Source organism: Calcarisporiella thermophila (assembly GCF_041956535.1).
Source record: "Calcarisporiella thermophila strain CBS 279.70 unplaced genomic scaffold VTP21scaffold_22, whole genome shotgun sequence".
NCBI lineage: Eukaryota > Fungi > Calcarisporiellomycota > Calcarisporiellomycetes > Calcarisporiellales > Calcarisporiellaceae > Calcarisporiella > Calcarisporiella thermophila.
The window spans coordinates 251,709-275,579 of NW_027192212.1; the positions used below are offsets into that span (position 1 = coordinate 251,709).

General features: G+C 53.4%; 11 protein-coding genes across 11 annotated transcripts; 6 read left to right on the top strand and 5 right to left on the bottom strand.

Moving 5' to 3' along the window:
* Positions 1–10: 10 nt before the first annotated feature.
* VTP21DRAFT_5416 (uncharacterized protein) lies at positions 11–3,166 on the top strand (the record flags this gene model as incomplete). The annotated part of the gene is made up of 3 exons (XM_069395935.1): positions 11–56; positions 155–1,197; positions 1,340–3,166. The coding sequence occupies 3 exons, from the start codon at positions 11–13 to the stop codon at positions 3,164–3,166; spliced, it is 2,916 nt and encodes a 971-aa protein (XP_069247984.1).
* A 510-nt stretch (positions 3,167–3,676) lies between these two features.
* VTP21DRAFT_5417 (uncharacterized protein) lies at positions 3,677–6,415 on the top strand (the record flags this gene model as incomplete). The annotated part of the gene is made up of 6 exons (XM_069395936.1): positions 3,677–3,707; positions 3,782–3,910; positions 4,023–4,390; positions 4,471–4,608; positions 4,718–5,271; positions 5,377–6,415. 6 exons carry the CDS (start codon positions 3,677–3,679, stop codon positions 6,413–6,415), a joined length of 2,259 nt encoding a protein of 752 aa, XP_069247985.1.
* A 687-nt stretch (positions 6,416–7,102) lies between these two features.
* On the top strand, positions 7,103–8,179 carry VTP21DRAFT_5418 (uncharacterized protein; the record flags this gene model as incomplete). Its single annotated transcript, XM_069395937.1, has 1 exon — positions 7,103–8,179. The coding sequence occupies one exon, from the start codon at positions 7,103–7,105 to the stop codon at positions 8,177–8,179; it is 1,077 nt and encodes a 358-aa protein (XP_069247986.1).
* A 420-nt stretch (positions 8,180–8,599) lies between these two features.
* On the bottom strand, positions 8,600–10,391 carry VTP21DRAFT_5419 (uncharacterized protein; the record flags this gene model as incomplete). Its single annotated transcript, XM_069395938.1, has 4 exons — positions 8,600–8,742; positions 8,804–9,521; positions 9,596–10,018; positions 10,131–10,391. The coding sequence occupies 4 exons, from the start codon at positions 10,389–10,391 to the stop codon at positions 8,600–8,602; spliced, it is 1,545 nt and encodes a 514-aa protein (XP_069247987.1).
* A 287-nt stretch (positions 10,392–10,678) lies between these two features.
* On the bottom strand, positions 10,679–12,144 carry VTP21DRAFT_5420 (uncharacterized protein; the record flags this gene model as incomplete). The annotated part of the gene is made up of 7 exons (XM_069395940.1): positions 10,679–10,966; positions 11,076–11,169; positions 11,245–11,300; positions 11,357–11,676; positions 11,750–11,820; positions 11,927–12,041; positions 12,099–12,144. The coding sequence occupies 7 exons, from the start codon at positions 12,142–12,144 to the stop codon at positions 10,679–10,681; spliced, it is 990 nt and encodes a 329-aa protein (XP_069247988.1).
* Positions 12,145–13,276: 1,132 nt separating this feature from the next.
* Positions 13,277–15,421, bottom strand: VTP21DRAFT_5421 (uncharacterized protein; the record flags this gene model as incomplete). The annotated part of the gene is made up of 1 exon (XM_069395941.1): positions 13,277–15,421. One exon carries the CDS (start codon positions 15,419–15,421, stop codon positions 13,277–13,279), a length of 2,145 nt encoding a protein of 714 aa, XP_069247989.1.
* Positions 15,422–16,301: 880 nt separating this feature from the next.
* On the top strand, positions 16,302–17,626 carry VTP21DRAFT_5422 (uncharacterized protein; the record flags this gene model as incomplete). Its single annotated transcript, XM_069395942.1, has 6 exons — positions 16,302–16,413; positions 16,474–16,541; positions 16,608–16,790; positions 16,885–16,925; positions 17,010–17,094; positions 17,171–17,626. The coding sequence occupies 6 exons, from the start codon at positions 16,302–16,304 to the stop codon at positions 17,624–17,626; spliced, it is 945 nt and encodes a 314-aa protein (XP_069247990.1).
* A 734-nt stretch (positions 17,627–18,360) lies between these two features.
* VTP21DRAFT_5423 (uncharacterized protein) lies at positions 18,361–19,698 on the top strand (the record flags this gene model as incomplete). The annotated part of the gene is made up of 6 exons (XM_069395943.1): positions 18,361–18,481; positions 18,549–18,616; positions 18,702–18,884; positions 18,947–18,987; positions 19,061–19,145; positions 19,240–19,698. The coding sequence occupies 6 exons, from the start codon at positions 18,361–18,363 to the stop codon at positions 19,696–19,698; spliced, it is 957 nt and encodes a 318-aa protein (XP_069247991.1).
* Positions 19,699–19,874: 176 nt separating this feature from the next.
* On the bottom strand, positions 19,875–21,532 carry VTP21DRAFT_5424 (uncharacterized protein; the record flags this gene model as incomplete). The annotated part of the gene is made up of 5 exons (XM_069395944.1): positions 19,875–20,035; positions 20,134–20,506; positions 20,578–20,787; positions 20,855–21,069; positions 21,160–21,532. The coding sequence occupies 5 exons, from the start codon at positions 21,530–21,532 to the stop codon at positions 19,875–19,877; spliced, it is 1,332 nt and encodes a 443-aa protein (XP_069247992.1).
* Positions 21,533–22,027: 495 nt separating this feature from the next.
* On the bottom strand, positions 22,028–23,020 carry VTP21DRAFT_5425 (uncharacterized protein; the record flags this gene model as incomplete). Its single annotated transcript, XM_069395945.1, has 3 exons — positions 22,028–22,305; positions 22,395–22,721; positions 22,789–23,020. The coding sequence occupies 3 exons, from the start codon at positions 23,018–23,020 to the stop codon at positions 22,028–22,030; spliced, it is 837 nt and encodes a 278-aa protein (XP_069247993.1).
* Positions 23,021–23,172: 152 nt separating this feature from the next.
* VTP21DRAFT_5426 (uncharacterized protein) lies at positions 23,173–23,840 on the top strand (the record flags this gene model as incomplete). The annotated part of the gene is made up of 3 exons (XM_069395946.1): positions 23,173–23,373; positions 23,448–23,696; positions 23,778–23,840. 3 exons carry the CDS (start codon positions 23,173–23,175, stop codon positions 23,838–23,840), a joined length of 513 nt encoding a protein of 170 aa, XP_069247994.1.
* Between the last annotated feature and the right edge of the window lie 31 nt (positions 23,841–23,871).

Here is a 23,871-nt window from a genome sequence, read left to right on the forward strand (position 1 = left end):
CTACAATCTCATGCCAAACGAATTAAAACGGCAGAGAGCAAGCCGGGCTTGCGATGGTGGGTTCTGAAATTGATCTCTTTGTTTCTGCAGTGTTCTCCGGAGGGAGCCCATTCATGTTGACATTCATTTGCCTACTCTACTTGCCATTCCTTAGGCTGCCGCCGGAAAAAGGTCAAGTGCGATGGCGGCACCCCCATTTGCGCCAACTGCGAGCTTGGCGGCATCACGTGCACCTACATGGACATTACAAAGAAACGCGGCCCGCCCAAAGGCTACCTAGAGGCGATTGAGAACCGACTGCAACGGATTGCGGAGATGATCGGCAGAATGTCCGACTCGGCTCCCAGCCATGGCCAGGCGTCCGATCCAAGGCTACAGTCCCTGCTCGAAGAGCTGGGGAAACCTCTGCAAACCCCAGGGGGCGAGCAGATTTCAGTACGATACATGCGGAGAAATCAGGGGACGCTGGGGGCGTCCGAGGCTGGGGCTGGCTCTCAGTCAAGGGATGTGGGCGATGCATCGCCCACCCCTGATCGCTCATTGTCGACCACCAGCCAGACCGAGGAGTCCTCGGCAACCGCCAAGCAGCAACCCGACGACTCGGGGGAGGCGGACAATGCCGTCGGCCAACTGGTGCTCGAGGACAGTGGGCAGATGCGATACATAGGCAAGAGCTCGGGCTTCTATCTGCTGCAGAATCTGCCCACCTTCCAGAACGGCACCTTCCACAGTCGCACACGCTACACCGCCCGCCCCTCCGAAAACGAGCCCAACAAAATCCACTTCACGCCCAGCGGCCTCAGCGAGCCGCTGCCGATCGACGCCCTGGGTCTCCCGCCGGAGGATCTGTCGCGCAAGCTGTTCCAGCTCTACCTCAACCACGTGCACGCCTGCTTCCCCGTGATCCATATCCCCAGTCTGCAGCGTGCCATGAACGGCGAGTCCTCGGAGCAGCCCTCGCACATCCTGCTGAACGCCATGTACGCCATTGCCTCCCGATACACGGACGACCCCCGCGTGCGCTCTAACCCCGAGGTGGGCGAAACGGCGGGCGAGCTGTTCTTCTTGCGCGCCAAACTTTTGCTGGATAGCGATTACGACATGTCGCGGCTGTCGACCGTGCAAGCGCTCCTCCTCTTGGCCTTCTATGAGGACGGCGGAAATCGTTGCAGCCGGGCTTGGTTATATGGCGGAATGGTAATGTTGCCCCCTCCTCCGGTTGTTGTAGTTGATGTGATGAACCAGGCGCCCCTAATAGGAATTTCCTCCCCCCCCCCTCCCCTCCCTCTCTCTCTCTTTCCCTCTCTTTTCTCCCACTATTGTATGTTACGCAATGTAGGCGCTTCGGATGGCCTATGACCTTGGCATCTACCGTAACTGTACCAGCTGGAACGTCTCGGTGGAGGAGAAGGAGATCCGTCGACGCGTCTTCTGGTGCTGCTTTGTGATGGACCAGTACATGAGTGCGCAGTTCGGCCATCCCCCATTCATTGGCGTGCACGATTTCGACGTCCCGCTGCCGCTCGAGGACAAGGAGGAGGGCCGGATCATCGGCGACTTCAACTATGTGGTGACGCTGAGCCAGATCCTCAGCAAAGTGTTGCACAGCATCTACTCGCTGGACGCAATACGCAACGGCGCCTTGTCCCACAACCCGAGCACCCTGATCTCCTCGCTGCATAACTCGCTGGTGTCCTGGTATCGCGCGCTGCCCCCCCACCTGCAGTTCCGTGTGGATGCACCCGTGGAGGAAAAGATCTGCCCGCCCGTCCCCCTGCTCCACCTGCTGTACCACACGATCGTGATCCTGCTGCATCGGCCATTCATCCCCGGCCCCAACCAGCTCGTCTCCCCCTCGTCCTACCCATCGCTCAAGATATGCAGCGAGGCCGCCAACGCCATCGTCGACATCGCCAACGTGCTGAGCGACGCGGACATCCTGCGTTTCCTCTTTCCGATCGGATGCTACTGTCTGTTTACGGCGGGCGTGATCCACATCACCAATGCCACCGCGACGGATGCGGCCGTGGCGGCCCAGGCCAAGATGGATGCCGCCAAGGTGATCAAGGCGTGCGCTGTGCTGAAATCCACCTGGGCGGCTGCCCGCCGGTCGCACAACATCCTCGGATCGCTGGTGGGGATCTACGAGCTGAAGGTGGACGTGCTGGGCTTTGTACAAGAGGTGAGGAAGAAAAGCCCCCCGCTTCCGCACTCCAACGCGGCGACGCCCCATGCTTCGGCCGCCTTCCCCGCTGCTTCCGAACTCTCCCCCGCCTCCTCCTCCTCCTCTACCTCCTTGGCCCACGCCCGGCCCGGCGACTTTGCCCCGGTAGGGGGTGTGATCAACTCCTCGCAGACCTCCTCGCCCTCGCTGCAGGAGATCGCGTGGGGAGCCGCCGTGTCCACCGACTCGACCCACTCCCCGAAGGCGCGCATGTGTGTTGCCCCGGTCACGCCCCTCCTCCCCCCGCCCATGCACTTGGGCGGAAATGGCGGCCTCGCCTCCATCACGCCGAACGGAATGCACCCTGGCCATGGATACGAGGGAGCCAGGGGGATCATGCACCCCTCGTCCACCCCCGCGAGTCCGATGCCTTGGGAGGGGTCCTTCTCTCGCGGGCTCCGAACCCGAGACTTGGCATCCGAAGGGCAGCCCATGAGGGCCGAGGAGAGACGACCGCAGCCCGTGGTCAATGGTGCTCCGCCCAATATAACCAACATCCCTATTCCCTCCAGCGCTATCAATATGATTCCCCGACAGCCAATGGCCTCCAGCTTCAACCCCCTTGCCTCAGCATTTCTTGGCGTCCCTGTGAGCCTTAACCAAGAGGAATGGGACACCTACCTTGCACAGCTGCATCAGCAACAACAGCACCAACAGCACCAACAGCACCAACAGCACCAACAGCGGCAGCACCACCACCAGCACCAGCACCAGCCTCAGCATCAGCACCAGAGCCCCCAACAACCGCAACAACAGCAACAGCAGCAGCAGCAGCAGCAGCCATACGGCCGATTACCACCGTCGCCGGGCCAGCTGGATCCAATGAGAGGCCAGGCTTCCTACTACAATCGAGCTGTAGGGTCCGGTGAGGGAGGCGGCGGGTTTGGGCAACCGCTTTCGATGGCGAGGATGGTGGACTCCGAACAATTTGCGAGCTCTTGAGCTCACCCAAAAAAAAATTTAACCAGATAGACTTTGATATATACATATACTCTGTATGCTTTTTTATTTTTCCGCTTTTGATTTTCTCCTTTTTTATTTGATTTTATCACTTGAATCCCTGATTCTGTATTCTTATTTATATATGTAAATATTTTATTTCCTGCCTCTATTCTGTTCTATTTTGTTTCCATCTCATATTTTATTTTATTTTATTTTTTCTCCTCTACCTCAACTATCGAGGCCCTTCCCTCTCAATTATGACTTATTCGACCTGAGCTAGAAAAATCATCCAAATAAAATTGGACCACAATCGGTAGACTTGTCAGGCAAGCCATCCTCCCTCCGAAATCCGATTTGACCTTCCCCCCGGCCCAGCCTAGCCCAGCCCTTTTCCAATTTGAAACGGGGGGGAGACTGTTCACGACGGCTCTGCACTTTTATGGAAACGAGACTCTCTGCTGTTCTCGTCGCAGATCTTCTCCATCATCGGATGGTTTCGCGCTCACCTCGATGACATCCCTACCCATTCTCCTCAAACAAAGTAAGCCAGGGGGAGCGATGGCGCATCCTTCTCCTCATTTCCCTCGTCCTGACTCTCTCTGCTTGATGCGTTAGGATTCCTAGACAATGTACGAAGCCTAAAGACTTCAAGAGGATACCGGGTGGTGGTTGCGGATGCACGCGCCCTGCGATTTCTCTCTGCCGTGTGTAATATGTACGACATTCTGGAAGAGAATGTGACGCGTAAGTTCTTGCTCTCTCGGCCCGGTGCAGAGCGCACACTCATCTCCTCATCTCTTACCCCCACCTGCTCTCTACTTCTCCCGCCATCGGATCGCGGCCAATGTCTCTACAGTGGTTGAAAATCTCGAGCGTCCCCGCAATCCCTATCCTGACTTGGAGGCTCTTTATCTCCTGACGCCCTCGGTCGAGAGCATCACGCGTTTTGTTAACGACTTTTCGCCTCCTTCGCAGAGCAAATACGCAGCGGCGCATCTGCTCTTCACATCATCGCTCAATGAGCAGCATTACGGCGTGCTTAACCAGCTGTTGAAAAAGGCGGCCGCTGATCGCTACGTGTTGAGCCTGAAGGAAATCCACACCGACTTTTTGGCGGTGGAGGAGCGGGTCTTTTCGCTGGATATGCCGCTGAGCTTTTTTGTGATGTACTCACCAGTGGAGGAATGGCGGGTCGAAGAGGAGGTGCAGAGGATGGCGAAGAAGGTGAGTCCCCCCCCCCTCCTTGTCTGGGGGTAGTGCAGCGGTGCGATCATTCTGTCTTCTTTTTCCCATTGGATCTGTAGCTTGCTTCTGTATGCGTTGCCCTGGATGAATGCCCGGTGGTGAAGTATTACCGGCCCCGGACAAGAAGAGCTATTGCACACCAGCTTGCGGACCAGGTGCAAATCGAAATAGATAATCAATTCCGTGCGGATCGCAGAGTAGGTTTTTATTTGATAGCGATGCTTTTCGACTCCCCAGAAAAAAAAATCAATCGCCTAAATCCATGCTTAACGGACGGATGCTTTTCCCATTTCTTCTTATCTGCAGAGTGCCCCAGACCGCCCCACACTGATCGTCGTTGACCGATCCATAGACGCCGTGGCGCCGCTTCTCCACGAGTTCACCTATCAGGCCATGGCCAATGATCTGCTGAACTTGGAGGATGGGAAGCGCTTCACTTATACCTATACTGCAGCCGACGGGCAATCCACTCAGAGTGAACTCGTCCTCTCCGAGACGGACGAGATCTACACCCAGTTTAGGCACATGCACATCGCTGACTGCACACAGGAGCTGGCCAACCGCTTCTCCCAGTTCCTCGGGGGGAGCCGCGCGCACCAGCTGCAGGGCCAAAACCAGGCCGCCAACCTGAAGGATATGAAGCAAATCCTGACCGAGCTGCCCCAGTACCAAGAGTCTAAGGCCAAGTTCTCCGCGCACATCTCCCTGGCGCAGGAGTGCATGGGGCAATTCAATCGGAAAAGGCTGGCGGAGGTGGGGGCGATCGAGCAGAACATCGCCACCGGGGAAACTCCCGAGGGAGACGCCCCCAAAACGCTGATGCTGGACATACTGTCGGTGCTGGACAGCGCCTTCATCGAGTAAGCAGCGGTCGCTTCTACTTTCCACAGCCCGTGCTCTTCATTGCTGATGTGTTCATTTTATTCTTTTTTCCTTCCCACCCTCCTCCTTTGGGGACAACGTAGCCCGGAGGACAAGCTTCGCCTCCTCATGATCTACTTTTCCGCCCGTGGCGACTCCATCGACGCCGACGACCGCGCCAAGCTGATGCAGCACGCCCGCATAGCTGCGCATCGGCAGAATGCCATCCAAAATCTCTCTCTACTGGGCCCACCCCTCTCCCGCGTGGAGCGGGATGGCTTGTGGGACACGTGGGGGTGGAACCGGCTGGCAGGCAAGCTGAAGAGGGCGGGGGGTGGCCTGGAGGGGAAGGAGGAGGCCGCGTACGAGCTGTCGCGCTATGTGCCGGTGCTGAAGAAGGTGGTCGAGAGCCACATCCGGGGCACGCTGGACGCCGACCTCTTTCCGCCCGTCAGGGAGGAGCCGAAGGCGGCGGAGGCGCCGGCCAAGCCTGCCGTGACCTCGCTGCGGACCACGCGGCCCGCGTGGCACAAGAAGGGCTCGCACCCGTCCTCGCCGGGGGGGCCCGAAAGCAGCAGCGGCGGCGGCGGCCCCGGGTCCAGCGGGAGCTCGGCGGGGGCGCCCGCCACGGGGCCGAGGGTGATGGTGTTCGTGATCGGCGGGGTGACCTACTCGGAGATGCGGTCGGTGTACGAGGCGGCGAGGCAGCACGGGCGGGACGTGCTGCTGGGGGCCACCCACGTCTGGACGCCGCGGCAGTTCATGGAGGATCTCTCCTGGCTCCACCGGGGCATCCCGCCTCCGCCGCAGCCCGCGCAGCCGCCCCCGCCGCCCATTGCCGAGCCGCGGCCGCCCTCTCAGCAGAAGCAGGGCAAGAAGAAGGAGAAGAAGTCATGGCAGGCGCCACAGCCGCCCCCGATGGAGCCACAGGACGTGACTCGGAGCACGAGGCCCCCCCGGCTGTCGGTCAGCAGTGTACAGCTTAGTAAACTTGCTGGCGCGGAGGGCCTTGGCCCGCGCGGCCGAGGGGCGGGCGAGAGGCCGTTGTCCGCGCCGCCGTCGCCGCACTTGGGCGAGTTCGGCGAGGGCGGGGGGGAGAAGAAGGGCAAGGTGTCGAAGCTCCTCAACAAGTGGTTGAAGTGAGCCGCCCGACGGCCCGTGAGTCAGGGGGAGAACTCATTAATGCAAGGTTGTGCTGGTCGGGGCTTGATTTGTGCGCGATTTCCCAGCTTGTTTCTTTATAAAGTTATCTTCATAAGTGTGACACATGCATCCCAACTTGGAAGCTAGTGCTCCTTGACGTTTATGGACTGCGGCCCTGCGAGTGGCCCGGGCAGGGAAGCTGTCGGAAGCTGGCCTGGAAAATCAACCCAAGGCCCAACTCGAAAACAAAAAAATTTTTTTAAACTCTTGTCTTTGTGTGTGGTTTCCTGTAGCTTCGGCGCGGTGTCTTTGTTCGCCCGTCACATCAGGCCAGGAGTGAACCGAGGCTCTCCCTCTTGCTCTCGCCGCCCGCCCGCGCAACCGCATTGCTCGCCCGCCCTCTGGCTGCTCTGCCTCGCTTTCCTTTTTTATCCCCTTCAGCCGCCCAAACACTCCCCTTATGCGGGTGTGAGTTGGCAACTTTCCCCCCTGTGCCCGCTTTTTCTCTGCATTGGCCGCGGATGAATTCTCGCCGCTCTGGTGCGATTGCATCTCTCTATCTCTGCCCCCATCGCCGCTGCATTATCCTGGCCGCTTAGCCTAGCTTGGCCGCCTTTCTCTCTTTCTCTCTCTCTTTCTCTCTCTCTTCATCCTAAGCTCTCTCTCCATCGCTTGCCAAGGGGCTCAATGGACTCGCAGTCTGATCGCACCCATTCCAAACCCACCCGTTCGCCTCCCCCCCTTCGTACCGAAGCATTGTCAAGAGGCGACCCTGGCCTCGCCACCCCCTGGACCCCTTCGCTGCCCGTGGCCCGGCCGCGGCAGCAAAAGCCGTCGCAGGCCCTCCCCTCGCCGCCGCCCGAGTCTCCTCCCGGCGAGCAGCAGCAAGACGCGGAGGGCGGGGAGATGGTGCGGGGAAGGTTCAGGATCCTGAGCACGCTGGGCGAAGGCTCCTTCTCGACGGTAAAGCTGGCTGTGGATCTGGGCCGGAGCGAGGGGCAGCCGAGCGTGGCCCTGAAAATGGTGCGACGCAACTCCGAGGCCCGGCTCACGCTCCACCACGAGCTGGAGCTGCTGCGGACGCTCCGGCACCCGAACATCATTCAGCTCTACCACCTGGAGGAGCAGCCGCTGCCGATGACCTCGGAAAAGGACGACGCGCCCTGCTTCTTCTTGGTGCTCGAGCCCGCCCTGGGCGGCGAGCTGTTCGACCTCGTCGCCCACCGTCACCAAGAGCTGACCCCCGCCATCCAGCGGCACATTTTCCGCGGGCTCGCGCAAGCGGTCGACTACCTCCACGACCATGGCGTGGTGCACCGCGACCTCAAGCTTGAGAACGTGCTGCTCACCGCCGACCCGCTCTCCTGCCCGCTCCACGCCGTGCAGACGAAGCTCACCGACTTCGGCCTAGCCACCCGCTTCGACCCCTCCCGGCCGTACCTGACCGCGCGCTGTGGCTCGGAGGAGTATGCCGCGCCGGAGATCGTCGTGGGCCGGGCGTACGACGGCCGCGAGACCGACGCCTGGAGCATGGGCGTCGTCCTCTACGCCCTCATCGTGGGGAGGCTGCCGTTCGAGGCGGACGCCGCCACCGGCCAGCGCGGCATGCTCCACCGCATTGCTCGCGGCGAGTACGCGCCCCTCCCTTCCCACCGAGGCGATGAGAGCGTCCGGGAGCTGATCGACCAGATCCTGCAGCCCACCCCCGCCCGCCGGCTCAAGACTGGCGCCATCCTGGCCCACCCCTGGCTCTCTCCGAGCTGACCCTGGCCTTCTCGGGGGGGGGGGGGCCTCACCCCCCCACCTCCATACTATACTACTCTACATACCAGCTGTAATTTTGTATTTTTTTTTTAAATATCTTTCGCTTTTTCTTGATTACCCACCTAATGATAGAACGATATCCGTCTCTTTTTTTTTGGTCTCGTTGCTGTTGCACTTTATAATATATATGTTTTGACCACGTCTAATGTCTGTTAATTTTCTAATACATGCCCCTTCCGTCTATGACGCGGCGCCATCTTTGCATGGTAATGTATCCCTTTGCCAATGTCTTGCCATGTTTTTTTTAAAAAAAAAAAAACTAAAGATTTCATTTTGCATGGAGGTATTTTTAACAATAAAAAAATTAAAACAGAACACAAAAAAAAAACTCTATGCATCCGCTATATGTAAATAGATTTTCTAGGCTTCAAGCAGGCTGACACCTGTCATCTCCTCGGGCACATCGACCCCCATCACGCGGAGGAGCGTGGGCGCCACATCGCACAGGGCGCCAACCTTCTTCTCGACAAACTTGTGCTGCTTGCTGGTGATGACAAATGGAACTACGGGCAGACGGAGGGTTTAGGGAGAGGGTAGGGAGGCAAAGGAGGAATCAGTACTCACCGGGGTTGCAAGTGTGGGCCGTGTGCGGCCCGTTCTCGTTGATCATCACTTCGGCGTTGCCATGGTCCGAGGTGATGGCCAGGATGTACCCGTGCTTCTTGCAGGCCTCATAGATGATGCCGAAGCCCTCGTCCGTGGTCTCCACCGCCTTCACAGCGGCCTCGTACTTGCCCGTGTGGCCGACCATGTCCGGGTTGGCGAAGTTGCACATCACGAAGGGATACTCCCCGGTCGCCACTTCCTCGGCCACCTTCTGCGCCACCTCGATCGCGCTCATCTCGGGCTTGAGGTCGTAGGTGGCCACCTTGGGCGACGGGATGAGGTCGCGGTGCTCCCCGGCAAACTGTTTCTCCACGCCTCCGTTGAAGAAGAAGGTGACGTGGGCGTACTTCTCGGTCTCGGCCACGTGGCACTGCCGGATGTCGTTCTTCGAGAGCCACTCCGCCAGCACGTTGTCCATGGTCTGCGGCGGGAACGCCACCGGGAATGGGAAGTCCGCCTTGTACTTGGTCATGGTCGTGATGTGGATGTCGGCGGGCACGTCGACCTCAAATGGCCGCGGCGTGATCCCGAGGGTCTGGTTGATCTGGCGCATGCGGTCGGACCGGAAGTTGAAGAAGAAGAGCGTGTCGCCCTCACGGATGCGGCCCTCCTCATCCACCACGATGGGCTTGAGGAACTCGTCGGATTCGTCCTTCTCATAACGCTCGCGGATGGTCTGCATGGGGGCGAGAAACGCAAACGGGTTTAGTCCGGGGACGCAGAGAGACCCCCCCCAACACGATAGCTCACCTTGATCACGTCGTCGGTCTTCTCCCCCTCTCCCTTGACCAACGCATCCACTGCCACCTTCACGCGCTCCCACCGCTTATCCCGGTCCATGGCATAGTATCTCCCAATCACCGTGGCCACGCTCCCGTACTCAATCTCCTTGGTCTTCTTCAGCAGCTGCTCCATATATCCGGCGCCCGACTTCGGATCCGTGTCGCGCCCATCGCCGAAGAACTGCACAAACGTCTTGGGGACGCCAGCTTCCTTGGCAGCCTCGAGCAATGAGAAGAGATGATTAATGTGAGAATGGACTCCGCCATCGCTGACAAGGCCAAGGAGGTGGAAGCGCCCATTCCCTGATTTGGCCCGCTCGAACGCGTCCTTGATCGCCTTCAGATTGCCAAATTCCTTGTTCTTGACCGCCATATCAATCCGAACAATATCCTATCGTAGAAGAGCCGTCAGTACCTAGCCCTCTCTCTCCCCCCCTCCCACCACTGTGCCCCGCTGCCCTCCCTCCTCCCCAGCGAGAGCTCGAGATCGCGCTGCACTTTACCTGGTATACCACTCTTCCCGCTCCAATATTGAGATGCCCCACTTCCGAGTTTCCCATGAGTCCATCGGGCAGCCCGACAGAGAGCCCGTGTGCGGAAATCGTGGTGTAGGGATACTCCTTAGCAAAGTAGTCCATGTTCGGCGTCTTCGCATCGCGGACGGCATCGCCCTTGGCCTCCGGATCGGGGTTAATCCCCCACCCGTCGATGCAGATAAGGCATACTTTTTGGGTGGGTTGCTGCTTCTGCTTAGGGTTCGACATAGCTGGAGTTTCTAGAGGAGGGAATGCAATGGAAGAAAAAAAAGCAGTACTAAAAATAAGCAATATACGAAAAAGCAGGGCGTTCTCGATTTAAACCCCCCCCGGTCAATTTTTGTTGGTCGATAGGGAAAACTTTGATCTCGAAAGGGGCCCTTCGTCTTGAATCGAGAAAGGCTGGTTTATTATGAATAAGAAAAAAAAAGGAAAAGATGAAATATCACATGGAAAAGCTGTATATGAGAGGGAAAAAAAGAGAGAAAATTAATAGATAAACACCAGGGGGCTCTTCAAGCGCTAATTGTATGGTCGTAATCGATGGTGGGCACCACTGACGACACGAATTTCAAGAAGATGATCATATATTGATCCACGCGTATTGTCTCCTCCTCGCCTTTCTGGCCGCTCTCCTCGTTGAGTTTCTCGATGATCTTCTTCATCACCTGCGCATGGCGGCATGGGTGGATACTTGCCAGCGACATGTTAAGATGGGGGTGCGACTCGATGGTCACCGTCTTTTTGGCATAGTCCTGGGAGACATCTTCAAAGATCTGAGCCGAGGTGAGAGGTCTTCGGTGCTAAGGGAGTTGAGGAAAGAAGGGGGAGAAAACATAGAAGGAAACGGTGGAGATAGAAAGTGTTAGGAAGGAAGGAGAATGGCAGCAAAATCTCCAATCACAAACTTACTTCGTCATAGCCAAAGAGCCACACGCGAGGCGTCTGGTAATATTTATCATAGGTTATAAACACGTCATAGGTTCGCACCTGAAGTATATTTCCGCTGCATTGGAAGAAAGGGTAAGGGCGCTGTTCCCAAAAGAAAGGTCGAAGAACGAAGCAACAGATAAATACATACCCTCTTGCACCCTCTTCACTTGTGCCTGGCTGGATTTGCGTTGTTTGCAACGTCGCCTATAGAATATCGTTTAGCAAGCCAAAATATGCCCCGTCCCTATTGTTATGGTTACCGGATCATTCTCCTCCATCGCCCCCACATCCTCGTCATCCCCAATATCGGGAATGTCGTCCATATCTGGAATTTCCTCCTCCACCTCGTCCGTAGGACCGTCCTCGCTATGGATCTGAAGGTGCCGCATCTGTGCGGCTGCATGCTCTACGGCTCGGTCCTCCTCCTCCTCGTCGATGTTCTGAGCGAGCTCTTCTATGTTGGAAGTCGTGCGAGAGCTATGTGTGAAGAGCCAGGAATCCGCGCCATCTTCTGCTTCAAGCTGCGTCTCGGCATCCTCATCAGTGTACTCCATTTGGCGTACCCGTTTAAGACATGGCACTATTTTGGGGACAGATGTGCTCATGGATGAGACAAGAGGCAAAGAATGGGGAGGGACCCATAAAGTGCTTACCATTTCGTGTCACCAAGAACTGCTTTTCGGGGGGGAGGTAATCTCTTCTTTTCTTAGCTTCGCCCTTTTCCCTTCAGGTAAAAAAAAGGCACTCGTCTTAGGATCTTTCATCTGCACACAGCCACACGCCCATCCTGCCCTCGATCCAAACCGCACAAATATACACAAAATCCTTACCAGCTCCATGTCGGGCACTTGTAAACAAGAAAATCGCCTGCCGCAACAAACTCCTCAGGAGTGACGCAGCCCGTCTCCTTGAATTTGGAATTCTTGAGCACAGGACTTAAATACTCTACAGATCAACCGTAAGTACAAGTGACCCGCCTGGAGGGTAAAATCGATGGATTACCTCGGATGCCATGGAATGTCTGGAATATGGAGTTATAGACCGACATCGCTGTAGACCGATTGTTGTATAGAGAGCACTGTGGATCAAAACTAATCTGACCAAGTAATTCCGCGGTGTCAAATACAATGAATGAGGGATATTGGTTTCTAACGGTGGGTGCAGGAGGATAAAGTATGTCAAAAGAACTGTGCATGACTTCTCATTTTCTCAAAAAAAAAAGGGAATAGAACTCAGCACACTGCGCCACGTGATTGGAATAAAACAAACTCCGCATGCGGACTTGGATGAAATTGGTCGCAGAGAAATAGATCGAAATCACCCTGGGGTTGGGTGACAGATTGCAGCATATCAGCGCATTTTGCGTCGTCGACAGGGATTACCTAAGGGTTTGCGCGAGAGAGAGTAAGTTGGAAATGGGCGTGCGTATCCTGAATCCTTGCCTTCTCTTACACGCCTACTCTCCTGGCTAATATACTCTTTAAATTGTTTTCACATTTAGTGGTTCTCTCGATAACATCAATTACTCTTTCTCTACCTCCTCACTCTTGGATCACCTTATTAATAGCAGCGATGCCGTATTACCACTGTCTTTAACCGTATTGGCTATTTATTTGCCATCGGATAACGTTTGCAAAATCAAATATCCAAACGGAACAAGTGTTCGGTTCTCGACTTTAAATGTTCAACTCTAGACCTTCCAACTCATTGCTTGACTATCTTTTTCCAAAGCCCTTTCTAGCTCTGTTCTTTACCATTTTGAAAAATGATCTACCGTCTTGAGGGAATACTTTCAAACCCATCCCACTACTCTCACTCTCTGGGTGTGTGGAATGAATCCAGAACATATTATTAAAATAAACTTTTCTTAATAAGAAAAAAAAAGAGCGGATACAAACTGAAGATTTCGCAAAAGCAAAAAAATAAATACTTTGAGGCAAATATGAATGTAGATAAATTCGTCGGATGAGGAGGGAAAAAAAAAAAGAAATAATAAAAATAAAATAAAGATAATAAAGTTAGAAAAAAAAAATAAAGTGAACATGGATTTTTCAAATACAAAATAGAAAGAAATGAAAAATAAAATAGGCTCTGCTTAGTTCTTCCTACTGAGTGTGAGCCCTCTTCGCAAAATGCTCATCACCCCCAGACCCTTGGACGCTCCGATGGCGGATTTCTCTCTATTCGAGAACGGCTCCATGATCGGGGGGGTCACGTAGAGTAGCGGTGAGCGGGTATTGGATGACGGAGGGGGGGGGCAGAGAGGGGAGGGCCCGGTATTTGGCCTTGATGGGGGTGGCCTCGTTCTCCGCGCTCTTGATGGGCAGGATGGGCACGAAATCGGGCGCCGTCTTCGAGGGAAGGTCGGGCATGCTTCTCATTTCCAGAGGCGTCCCCGAGCGTGCCCTGCTCTCCCCTCGGGCCTCCTCGGGGGCCACGTCCACAAACGCCGGAAGTCGAAGGCCACCCAGCTTGCTGGTGCCCCGCTTCTTTTTCTTTTTGCTCTTCTTCGCGGAGTGCGCCTCGTCCACCGTCAAGCGTTCCGCGAAACTCGACCTCGTCGCCATCGTGTGGGTGCTCTCCTCCGACAGCTCGGACGCAAACGAGATGGTGGAGGTGTACTTGCTCTCCGACACGTCCTCCTCCGATCGCCGGAACGAGAAGGGCAGGTGCTGCAACGACCGCTGGACCCAGCTTCGCGCCTGACTCCTCCTCTTGTGGGGTGCGAAGGCGGCACCGAAAGGCTGTCGCAGATGATGCTCCTCCGATACCGACGACCTCCTAGACGCCTCCCCGTCCTCCCCATTCGCCTCCTCCAGTGCCGAGACTTGGGAGAGCGGGCTTGGTCTCTGGACCGAGATGCGTATGGACTGCCGCCGCGCCGTGGTGGCCTCGTTGTTCTCGAGCGAAAACCATGCGGCGAGGTCGGATTCCCTCCCACCACCCCCGTGCTCTCCCCCCGCACCCCCACTTCCCGCCGGCGAGAAGAGCTCTGGCAGGCGAGGCGGTGGGTTGCGAATCATTTGCTCGTCAATTTCCACCTTGAAATTGAGGTTAAATGCGTCGCCCAGATCGATCCCCAGGGCAAGCGGTGCATCCTCGGGGAGGGGCGGTAGCTCTTTCGTGTCGAGGTAGGAAGAGCGCCCACTGCCGGTGCTGGAGCGGCGTCGCAGCATGGCCCCGCTGACACTCACTGTGCTGGTGCGCTGTGCTAAGCGTGACGGCAGGCGCCTCTGATTGGGCAAGTCAGCCGGGGTCGGTGGGGTGGGCGGGCGGATCAAAAGCGGCTCGGATGCGTGCACGCACACGACCCGCGTGCGCGGTGCGGTCGCTGGGAATATATTTTCGTTGATTTGCGCGAGCATGGCAATTTCGGCAGGCTGTCCCTTGACCTTCTCGGCTGCCGCGGGAGGTTTATTGGGAGCTGCTCCCGCCCTCTCTCCCGCCTGCAGACTAGCGCCATTCCGCGGTCGGCCAGAATTCGGCTTTTCGCCCAACGAGGAGGTGGGGGCGGGGATGGGGGTTGCGAGGGTGACTGCGGTTTTGGTTGAGTTTGGTACGGATGCGGTGGCTGCGGTGGGCGAGGTGGGTGATGTGGGCGAGGTAGGGGGCGACGGCGAGGAAATGAGGGGTGGCGATGATTCTGGGTCTGTTGGAAGGTGAGTGCTCGAGGAATTGTTGGAGAGCGTGGCGAGCAGCGTGGATAGAAGAGAGGAGTTGTTGTGCTCCGGTTTTGCATTAGAGGTATCCTCTTGCACCCCCTCCTCTCCCCTCGCTTCCTCTTCCTCCCCCTCCTCCGCTTCCCCATAGCCCTCTTCCAAATCGTTGATCTTGCCATGTTCCATCTCATCGCCCTCCATGTCTAGCGCCATGCCCGCTATATCATTCCCATCGTCTTCCGCACTCTGCTGTTCAATCATCATTACATATTCATTGATTATCTCCTCCACATTATCCGTCAAGGGCACAAGGGCAGCGTCATCGCCGATGAATTGCCACATTCCCCTTGGCAATTCCAGAAATTCCGGGGGTGTGTTACGATAGAACCGCTCAAGAAAATTCTTGATCAGTAGGCGCTTGCGCATCGAGTGAGAATCATAGGAAGAGAAGGTCAGCTGTGCGAGTTTGTAGTTGGTCATCGCGGCCATTTGGTCCGGCGTGTAGGGCATTAAGTTGAAGGAGAGTAATGGCGGTGCGGATGTGGAGTAGCGGTGACTGGAGAAGAGAGTTGGGGGTTTTGGAGGGGGTAGAGGAGGAGCATCGGTGGGTGGCGGAAGCGGTTGAGATGTGTGGGATTCAGTGTTGGAAGAATATGCAATTGGCATTGCTATATAATATGCGAGAGAAAAGATCGCTTAAAGCAAACAATGGATGGATTGGGAGGGCACTCCTGACAAAAGCAAAAGAAAAGGAGAGATTTGGAAATGATAAAGCATAAAGAGGGAAGAGGGAAGCAAAGAGTGTCGATGGGTGAGAATGAATGAAATGAATGAGAGTCGATTGGATGGGAGCTAGAGAATTGGGGTCAATCTAAGCACTCCAAGTGCAGAGCCAATGATGAATGCTCAGGCGAAGATAAAGAAAGGAAAACCAATGGATTAGATGTAGGTACAGTGCAACGTGATGGCGGAAAATGCCGTTAATTCATAAAGAGGAGAGAAGAGGGGAAAAGACGGATGCAGCGGTCTTGGAGATTCAAAATAGGCAACGATAGAATCCCTCTGCACAGTTGGAAAAAAAGAGTCAAGCAACCACCAAATTTCGAGGGAAATTAAACGTTACAAGATGAAGGCTCAAAACAATCAAAATCCCATCTTAAACCAGTATTTCAAGCACGAAACCTTGTGCTCTTGCGGCTCTCCTCCCCTTTCATATTGCAATAAGCGGTTCCATGACTTGTCAATCCTCAGCGGCCATCTCGTCCCTTGGGCCATTGGCCGCGTCTCACCCTGCCGAATCGGTTAGTTTCTTAGCCTTGAATAGGCAACGGTAGTCTCGAGCTCCAAGGATACGTTAATCAGCCACTGAGGGTTAGGTTAGGTTAGCCGCCCTCAACATAGCGGTTGGTCAGCAGCAATCACTTATTGACCCGACTTCATTCATATGAAATCGATAGATAAAGCCAGCCCCTCTCTCTTGCATTCTGTCAGAACATTCAGGCAGCTATTTATCCAATCCCCCTAAACATCACTGCACAATTCAACCATGGCTGGTGAAGGAATGTCCATCGAGGATGTGATTGGATTGGAGGAATTAGATTTAAATCTCTTCCGCAGTCGGACCCTCTACGTGCCGCCCTTTGCTCAGGGTGTCTTCGGTAAACTCAAAAGGGTTCGCGAGTTTATGCTCCACTGTCTAAAATGAATTTATTCCTTAGGTGGCCAGGTGGTCTCCCACTCATTGTATGCTGCCTACAAGACCGTCGACGAGGAGTTTTCTGCTCACGTAAGCAATCGCATTCCTATGCCATGCCTGTTCTTTTTCAGCTGACCCCTTGGCTTCGTTTTATAGAGCCTTCACTGCTACTTTATTTATCCTGCAACCAACGCCACCCCGATCCTATACGATGTAGAGCGAGTGCGGGACGGCAAAACATATGCAACCCGCGTGGTAAAGGCCCGGCAGAACGGGCGAAGTGTATTTATATTGGCCTGCAGCTTTTCGAAAAGAGAAAAAACAGAATTCAGTCACCAAGTAAGTCCGAGAGGAGAGTGACCGTTTCATCATGGTCGACCTGTCAACTTGCCCTTTTGGTGCTCTGCTTACATTATGTTTTTTTTTTGTCTAGTATACTATGCCGAAGGTCCCGCCTCCGGAGGAGATCATGAGGTATGGAGTTAGCTCCCAGCTTTTCCTCCGACCCCACCTTTTTTACAACTGATTCATCTAATTTTGAAAATGGATCCATCTTAGTGAAACGGAGCGCTACCAACTTGTGCTGAAGGACCCTCGTTGCAATAGAGCGATCCGCAGCGTGATTCAGAGTTATCTTGATCTGGTACGGATATACAAACCTGGTTTAGCGCATCTCAGTGGGCGGTATTTTCTAAATTTCTTTATTTGGTTCACTCTAGCCGCCGAAGCCCATCGAATTCCGCCATATCCTTACCTTCCCAGAAGAGGGTTACCTGATACCCCCCGAGAAAACCAATCGCAGGACCGCGTGGTTCCGTGCTAACGGCAATCTCCGCGACGACCCTCGATTGCACCACTGTATTCTGGCCTACGCCTCGGACGAAGCCTTCATCACGACTTCGGGCCTCCCCCTTGGCATCGCTTATAATACCGATCCATATTATTCCATGTTGGTCAGCCTGGACCACACGGTCTACTTCCATGAGGAATTTAGGGCCGACGAGTGGCTGCTTTTCGACATGGAGACCCCTCGATTGAACAATGCCCGCGGCCTCGTGCTCGGCAGGATTTACAGACAGGATGGTGTCTTGGTGGCCAGTGTCGTGCAGGAAGGGGTAGTGCGCATCAATCACAGGAAGAAAAAGAAAACGCAGCCCCAAGAAAGCAAACTCTAGTGACGTGTCAGGATATCCCCTTTTCCTTTCCCCCTACCCCCTCCCTCCTATATTCTTCTCTATCCCCCCTCCCTCCTCCATTCTCCTTTATCCCCTCTACCTACACTATTTCACTTACGGAGTAATCCAAGTATTTATAGAGTTTAAGCTACCATTAGATAAGATTCATGAATAAACTTTAGCATTCAGAGACGACTCTGTCTCGATCGCTGCGAATGGACTGACCGAGAAAGTCGAGAACTGAGTTGCTGAGAGCTTGTGGGTTTCACTCATGGTTCTGGCTAAACTCACTATGAGGACGGCCTGGATTTTTCCAGTGTTCCACCCCTCTTTTCCACCGTTCGACAAAGGGTTCATACTGATATTGAATTGATAATAGTGTTGTAGTGTAGAGACCTCCGGCCAATTATGAGATACATCTTATGCCCGAGCCATGATGGGATGGTCCCTTCGTGCCGTTCCACGTATTTATATTTGTTTCACAGCCAGCACATTCTCACGAGCCACCCATTTTTATCACAAAATATGAAGAGTAACGACTACGCGTTCTTTTGATTAGAAACGCCAGGGGTATTCCACAGACGAAACCCAAGCGAATTGAGCACACAGTAAAAAGGCAATGGGGTTTAGAAGTCGAGAGGACCTTTTCTCTTCAGTCTATCCGATTTTGAAGCCACGCGGCAGTAAAGAGTGGTATCGTATGCTCAACACCGGCTAAAAGCCCAATCGATACGATGGAAAATAGAACCGATCTCGTCGAGGACCTAATAATACTGGACAAGTTGGGCGAGAATAGCTTTCGCAGTCGAAGGCTTGCTCCTCCTCACGTTCCACTGGGCCATACCGCTGTTTATGGTAGCCATGATCTCCCAATGGCCTTGCACTTCTATGGCACTAACGCGAACAAATGTAATTCCTCCAGGTGGTCAATTGGTCGCCCAATGTCTGTATGCAGCCAGTCAAACCGTAGAAGGTGAATACTTTGTCCATGTAAATGTTCCTCTTTCTTTTGGCTCCAGGAGCACTATCTTCCCCCCTCCCTCCTCGCTTACTCCTCCTGTTTAAACTATGACAGAGCCTTCACACCTATTTCATCCATCCCTCCTTTCCCGAAAAGCCTATTCATTTTGAGGTGGAGCGGATCCGTGACGGCAAAACATATAAGATTCGCCTTGTCATAGCAATCCAAAATGGACAGAGAGCAGTGATGATGGCCTGTAGCTTTTCTAGAAAAACGAAGAGTAAATACAGTCACCAAGTAGGTCCGATGTTCACAAGACTGAACCATGGATTCCATGCTTACTCTATTTTTGGCACTAGTTTTCAATGCCGCCTGTTCCAGCTCCGGAAGAGATTATGAAGTAGACATTTTGCCACATTTTGCTCCCTTTTTTCCACAATGTATTGATTTTGGGTTTACTTAATGGATTGCAGTGATCGAGATCGCTATCTTACTGTTATGAAAGATCCTCGTTGCACAGGTCCGATCTATAAATACCTTGAAAAAGCATTGGAAGTGGTAAGTAGTCAATAGGTTCTAGCTTTTATTTACCCTGTTTTCGCCCCTGTCATGAATATCTTGTGGATGCTGATCTCCTTCTGTATTTCTACAGACTCTAAAGCATATTGAATGTCGTTATATCGTCTCCTCCCCAGATGAGGGCATCTTAATCCCCCCTAAGAAGGCTTCCCGCAGATACGCCTGGCTGCGCGTCATCAAACCGTTCGACGATTGCCACCAGTCACTTCACCGCTGCGCATTAGCCTACGCTTCGGACGAAAGAATTTTGACAGTAGCTGGCCTTCCTCTTGGCATTGGATTTGGCACGGATCCCTACCTCTCGATGCTGACCAGCCTTGACCACACCATGTATTTCCATGATGATTTCCAGGCCGATGAATGGCTTCTCTACGAGATCGAGTCCCCGCGATTGAAGGATGAGCGAGGGCTTGTCAATAGTAGAGTGTATCGACGAGATGGGACCTTAGTGGCAAACGTGATACAAGAAGGAGTGGTACGGCTAGCCTCTGGGAGTCTTGCACAAATGCTGAAGCAAAAGGGCAGACTATAGTGGATCAGGAGAGTGATATCAAGCCAGCTTTTTATATTTTCCTTCTATTGATTTTACAATCTGAACCTGGAGAATATGCATATTTTTCTATTATTATTATTGTAATTATGGTTATTTTATTTATGAAGGGGATGGTGGAAGAGACAATTTTATAAAGGACAGGACGTGGAATCATTTTAATAAACACCCGGAAGAATACGGTATTTAACCAGCTGGCAGTAGCGCTCCCAGTCCTTGCCATATTTGTTCCTGCATTTTTCGTCATCCCGGCGATCACGGTGCACCAGAAGAACGGTCATGTAAACAGGGTAGAAGTAGGGAATAGGAGTGGAGAAGCCTATCCAAGGGAAGAAAAAGGACGTTAGGGATAGTGCTCTACCAAAAGTAGTGTGGAGTGGAAGAAGAGATCGAGGGATCATGGGGGGGGAGACTCACCACAAGGAAGTGACCAGGCTAGCGCCATCAATAAATCACCCAGATAGTTGATGTGCCTGGCAACGCCCCACCATCCGGAAATCAAGAGTTTAGAACCGGTCTTCGTCTCGATATACTTGAGATGCTTGACGCTCAGGCTATCAGGGTTGGTGCGGAACGCATTCTTTTGCCCGTTGCTGCCGCGGAAAATGTAATACCCACCAAACTGCACGGTAAGGATGGCAGCCACCTCAATCAGAGAAAGATCGCGTGGGAAGTGCGAGAGATAGCGGGCTTGGAGAGAATAACTGAGAGGCACCCAAGCAAGGTTTCCAAAGGCAAGCATGTAGCCGAAGCCATCTTGAATGATGTCCATGGTGGTGAGAACCGCTGGCTGTAAGTCCAAATTAATCACCTTGGTTAGCCTCTGGAATCACTGGAGCCACCTCGCTCTTCACCCCTTACCTCGTTGAGGACGGCATCCACAATGTACCAGGACTGGAAAAAGAGCACTAGCATCATGCTGTTGGTGATACGCCCTCCCAACTCTTGGTACTGTTTAGCCGCAAAGCAGATATTAAGCAACATCCAGCCAATGAGACCGGGACGCAGCTCGATAAGATATTTCAGGTCAAAGTCTCCTATGCGTGGGTTGAGTTCACGGCCGATAAAATACTATCGTATGATCACGCCGATGTCAGAGTGGGACACTGTGGGGGTGTCGAGAAAAGGGTGCACTTACATCATAGAGGAAGTTGCCCGTGTTTCCCCCCAGAGCAAGCAAACGGCCTTTTCCGAAGCTGCGCACATAGAGGTAGAGAGAGAAGACGGCGGAAAAAAGCGTGGCGGTCGTAATGAGACCGAGGAAATGTTCCGTTACAATAATAAACGGCGTGGTTCCGTATTGGTAGAAGAGAGCAAGGGTGGTCAAGAGGGTTGCAATTAGTGTCTTGAAGGCTGGAGAGAATATACACATATAAGAAAAGACAAAGAAACACGGCGGTCAGGCATTCCTCTACCCAACTCGGAAAAAAGCCATGAGCGTACCATTGATCTTGTAGTGTAACCTGGATCCATCACGCAGTAATGTTCCCGGAATCCACGGGCCGGGGAGAACAAAATATAAAACTGTTAAATAGGCTAGAAACCCTAAGTATATCAGCGCAGCGGTGGGATCGAACAGCTTCTCTACTTGAACCGAAGGTAGAGAGGCGAGATTCGGACAGCCGTCGGCATTGCAAAAGTATGCGAAACCATAGAGGACGGCCGGGCAGCCAAGCATTACGAAGAGGGCACCAGGTGTGCCCATAAATTCGTAATGAGTTGTGCGCGGGTTAAGCTCCTCGGACCGAGCATCATGCTTGCCATTGCCAGCGGGGTTAGGTGGGAATGTCGATTTTCGCTGTGTAAGATTAGACATGCCTGTGGGAATAGAAAAAACAGCTCTTCCCCTCCTCAACTATCGAGGGCTCTTTTTATTGTTGAGATACTTCCAGCTAAACTCTCCCGCTCGTTTGCATTCAATCGTCCTATTTCATTTACAGCCAATCAGCGAGAGTACCGGGTTAAGAGAGGGCTCAATTTGCTATACACAAACAGTCCTAAGGCACCGTTCTTCATTATCACAATAAAGACATAGTTTGACCATTCTTAGGTCTTCCACAGCGACAGTGCTTTCCGCTCTTTGCAAATAAAACTATAAATAAAAGTCTCCGCGCTATTCTGGGCTTGAGCTTGGCACCAGCTGTCTTAATATGATCCCTCCAGTCCCACTCTTCGCGTCAGAAGAGCATTCCTTCGGAGGGCAAAGTGTGAAGTGACTTACAATATCGACAACTTTCTTGAGCTCTGCGTCAGAAACATTATACAAACATGAATTATTTATTAAGATGCAATGAATATTTCAACATAACGCTTATAGCTCCTCATTCTCAATCGCATGCCCCTTATACCCCGCCTTCGCAATATATCGCTTGGCACAGCGGAGAACGGCTTTTCTTGCGTGTTCACGTATCTCTCTTCCTGCAAATCCGCCAAATATCTGCTCAAATTCATAAGGCTTAACACGGCTCCAAATCTGATGCACTGCATCGGGATGGAGAGGGATAAGATTCGGGTAGGAGAACATAAATGAAGTGGATTTATCAGGATTGACGAAAATGGTATCAGCGGTGAATAGCACTGGTTTGGGATCTGGAAGAAGTGGAATGAAAAGTCATTGAATGGTGTTAGGACGCGCTTGTCAAACAACTCAAGTCCCCATTTCAGAATTCTGTGCTTACCTCTCTTCCAAAGCAAAACGCTGCTCCCATCAAAATGCCCGCCGCATTTGATGACCTTCACATCCTCCGTCAGCTCCAGCTCCGTGCCCTCCCAGAAATTGATGCAATCATCGGGCCGCATCATCCACTGTCTGTCCTCTGCAGCAATGTAAACAGGGATTCCACCGAAAGCTCGGCTCCATTCCACGCAGGAGTCAAAGAAATGGGGATGCGAGATCACGATGCACTCCAAGCCCCCGAGGGCGCGGATGTGCTCCACCGATGACGGGTCGATGAGGGAGAGGCAGTCCCAGAGAATATTGCCGCGTGGGGTCCGCAGCAGAAATGCTAAAGTTCAACGAGTCATATTAATGGATCACGTGGCTTCCGCCGTGAAAGCCGAGATATGGGTTACCTCGCTGCCCAATGGCAAACTCCGGCTCAATGGTGATGGCGATGATCCGTGGATCCTCCTTGTCGGGTTTGAAGACGAGGCGATGGTACTTCTGGAGCGCATCGAATGTCGTCCACTGCTGGCCGCGGGAGCCTACGAACTGGCGCTCGTCTTCACAAATCGGGCACGAGTCGGGCGGCGCTGGCGTCTCTGCATACTGGATGCCGCAGGTGGTGCAGATGTAGTTGGGCATGTCGAGAAGGTTGCAATTGAAAATACTCGGCGTTCTTGGGCAGGATCAAAGGGGGGGGGAGCAGCTTATATAGGAAGAAGGATGAATAAGCCGGGCACTTGTGATGCCACACGGGCGATTGGAAGATTATTTAAGCGCTTTTGGATCCGAGCATGGGGTTAGGATTTCCCCCGAGTTTGAGCAAATTGGAGAGAATAGAGCTTGTGCCAGAGCATAACACTCGTATATGTCGGTCACGCCGCCACCTTAATATCGAAGGTGAACTCATCCTCCTTAGTCACCAGCGTCTCCAGTTGGCTGGAACTGATTGGTTTGTCGCGCGTTGTACCGGCCATCCAGCCCTCAGTACAAATGTCAACTGCACTAAGCTTTATTCCCACCCTCGGTCACACTCCCCAAATATATACCTATATGCCTATGAACACAGCCTGTACCCCTTGATCCTGTGGATGCTCGTCTCGAGAGAGAACCAAAAGGATTCGCAATGAATCTACCGCTCGTGGCTACAATTCTTCTTCCGCCACTATTCAATTACGCCTGCTTCTGCAACTCTCTTCAACGAACCCAATTTAGGAAGCCGCAGGAGCATGTGTATGAGCCATTCGAGGAGCTTGCGGACCCGCTTGTTGGCTGGCTACCAACGCGAAAGATAAACCCAAACCGAATTCTAGCAAGCGTATGAGAGCAACAGCTGCTTGCTCTATCGGCAATTTGGGAGCTGGAATATTGCTGCTAATGGCGCTTGTTCTACAAATAGATTGAGAATCCTAATAGGATATCGGATTTCCTTTTCAGGCAGGGCGTCCTCACACTCTCATAGAGTGGACAGTAGTTTACTTTATGCGGGAGAA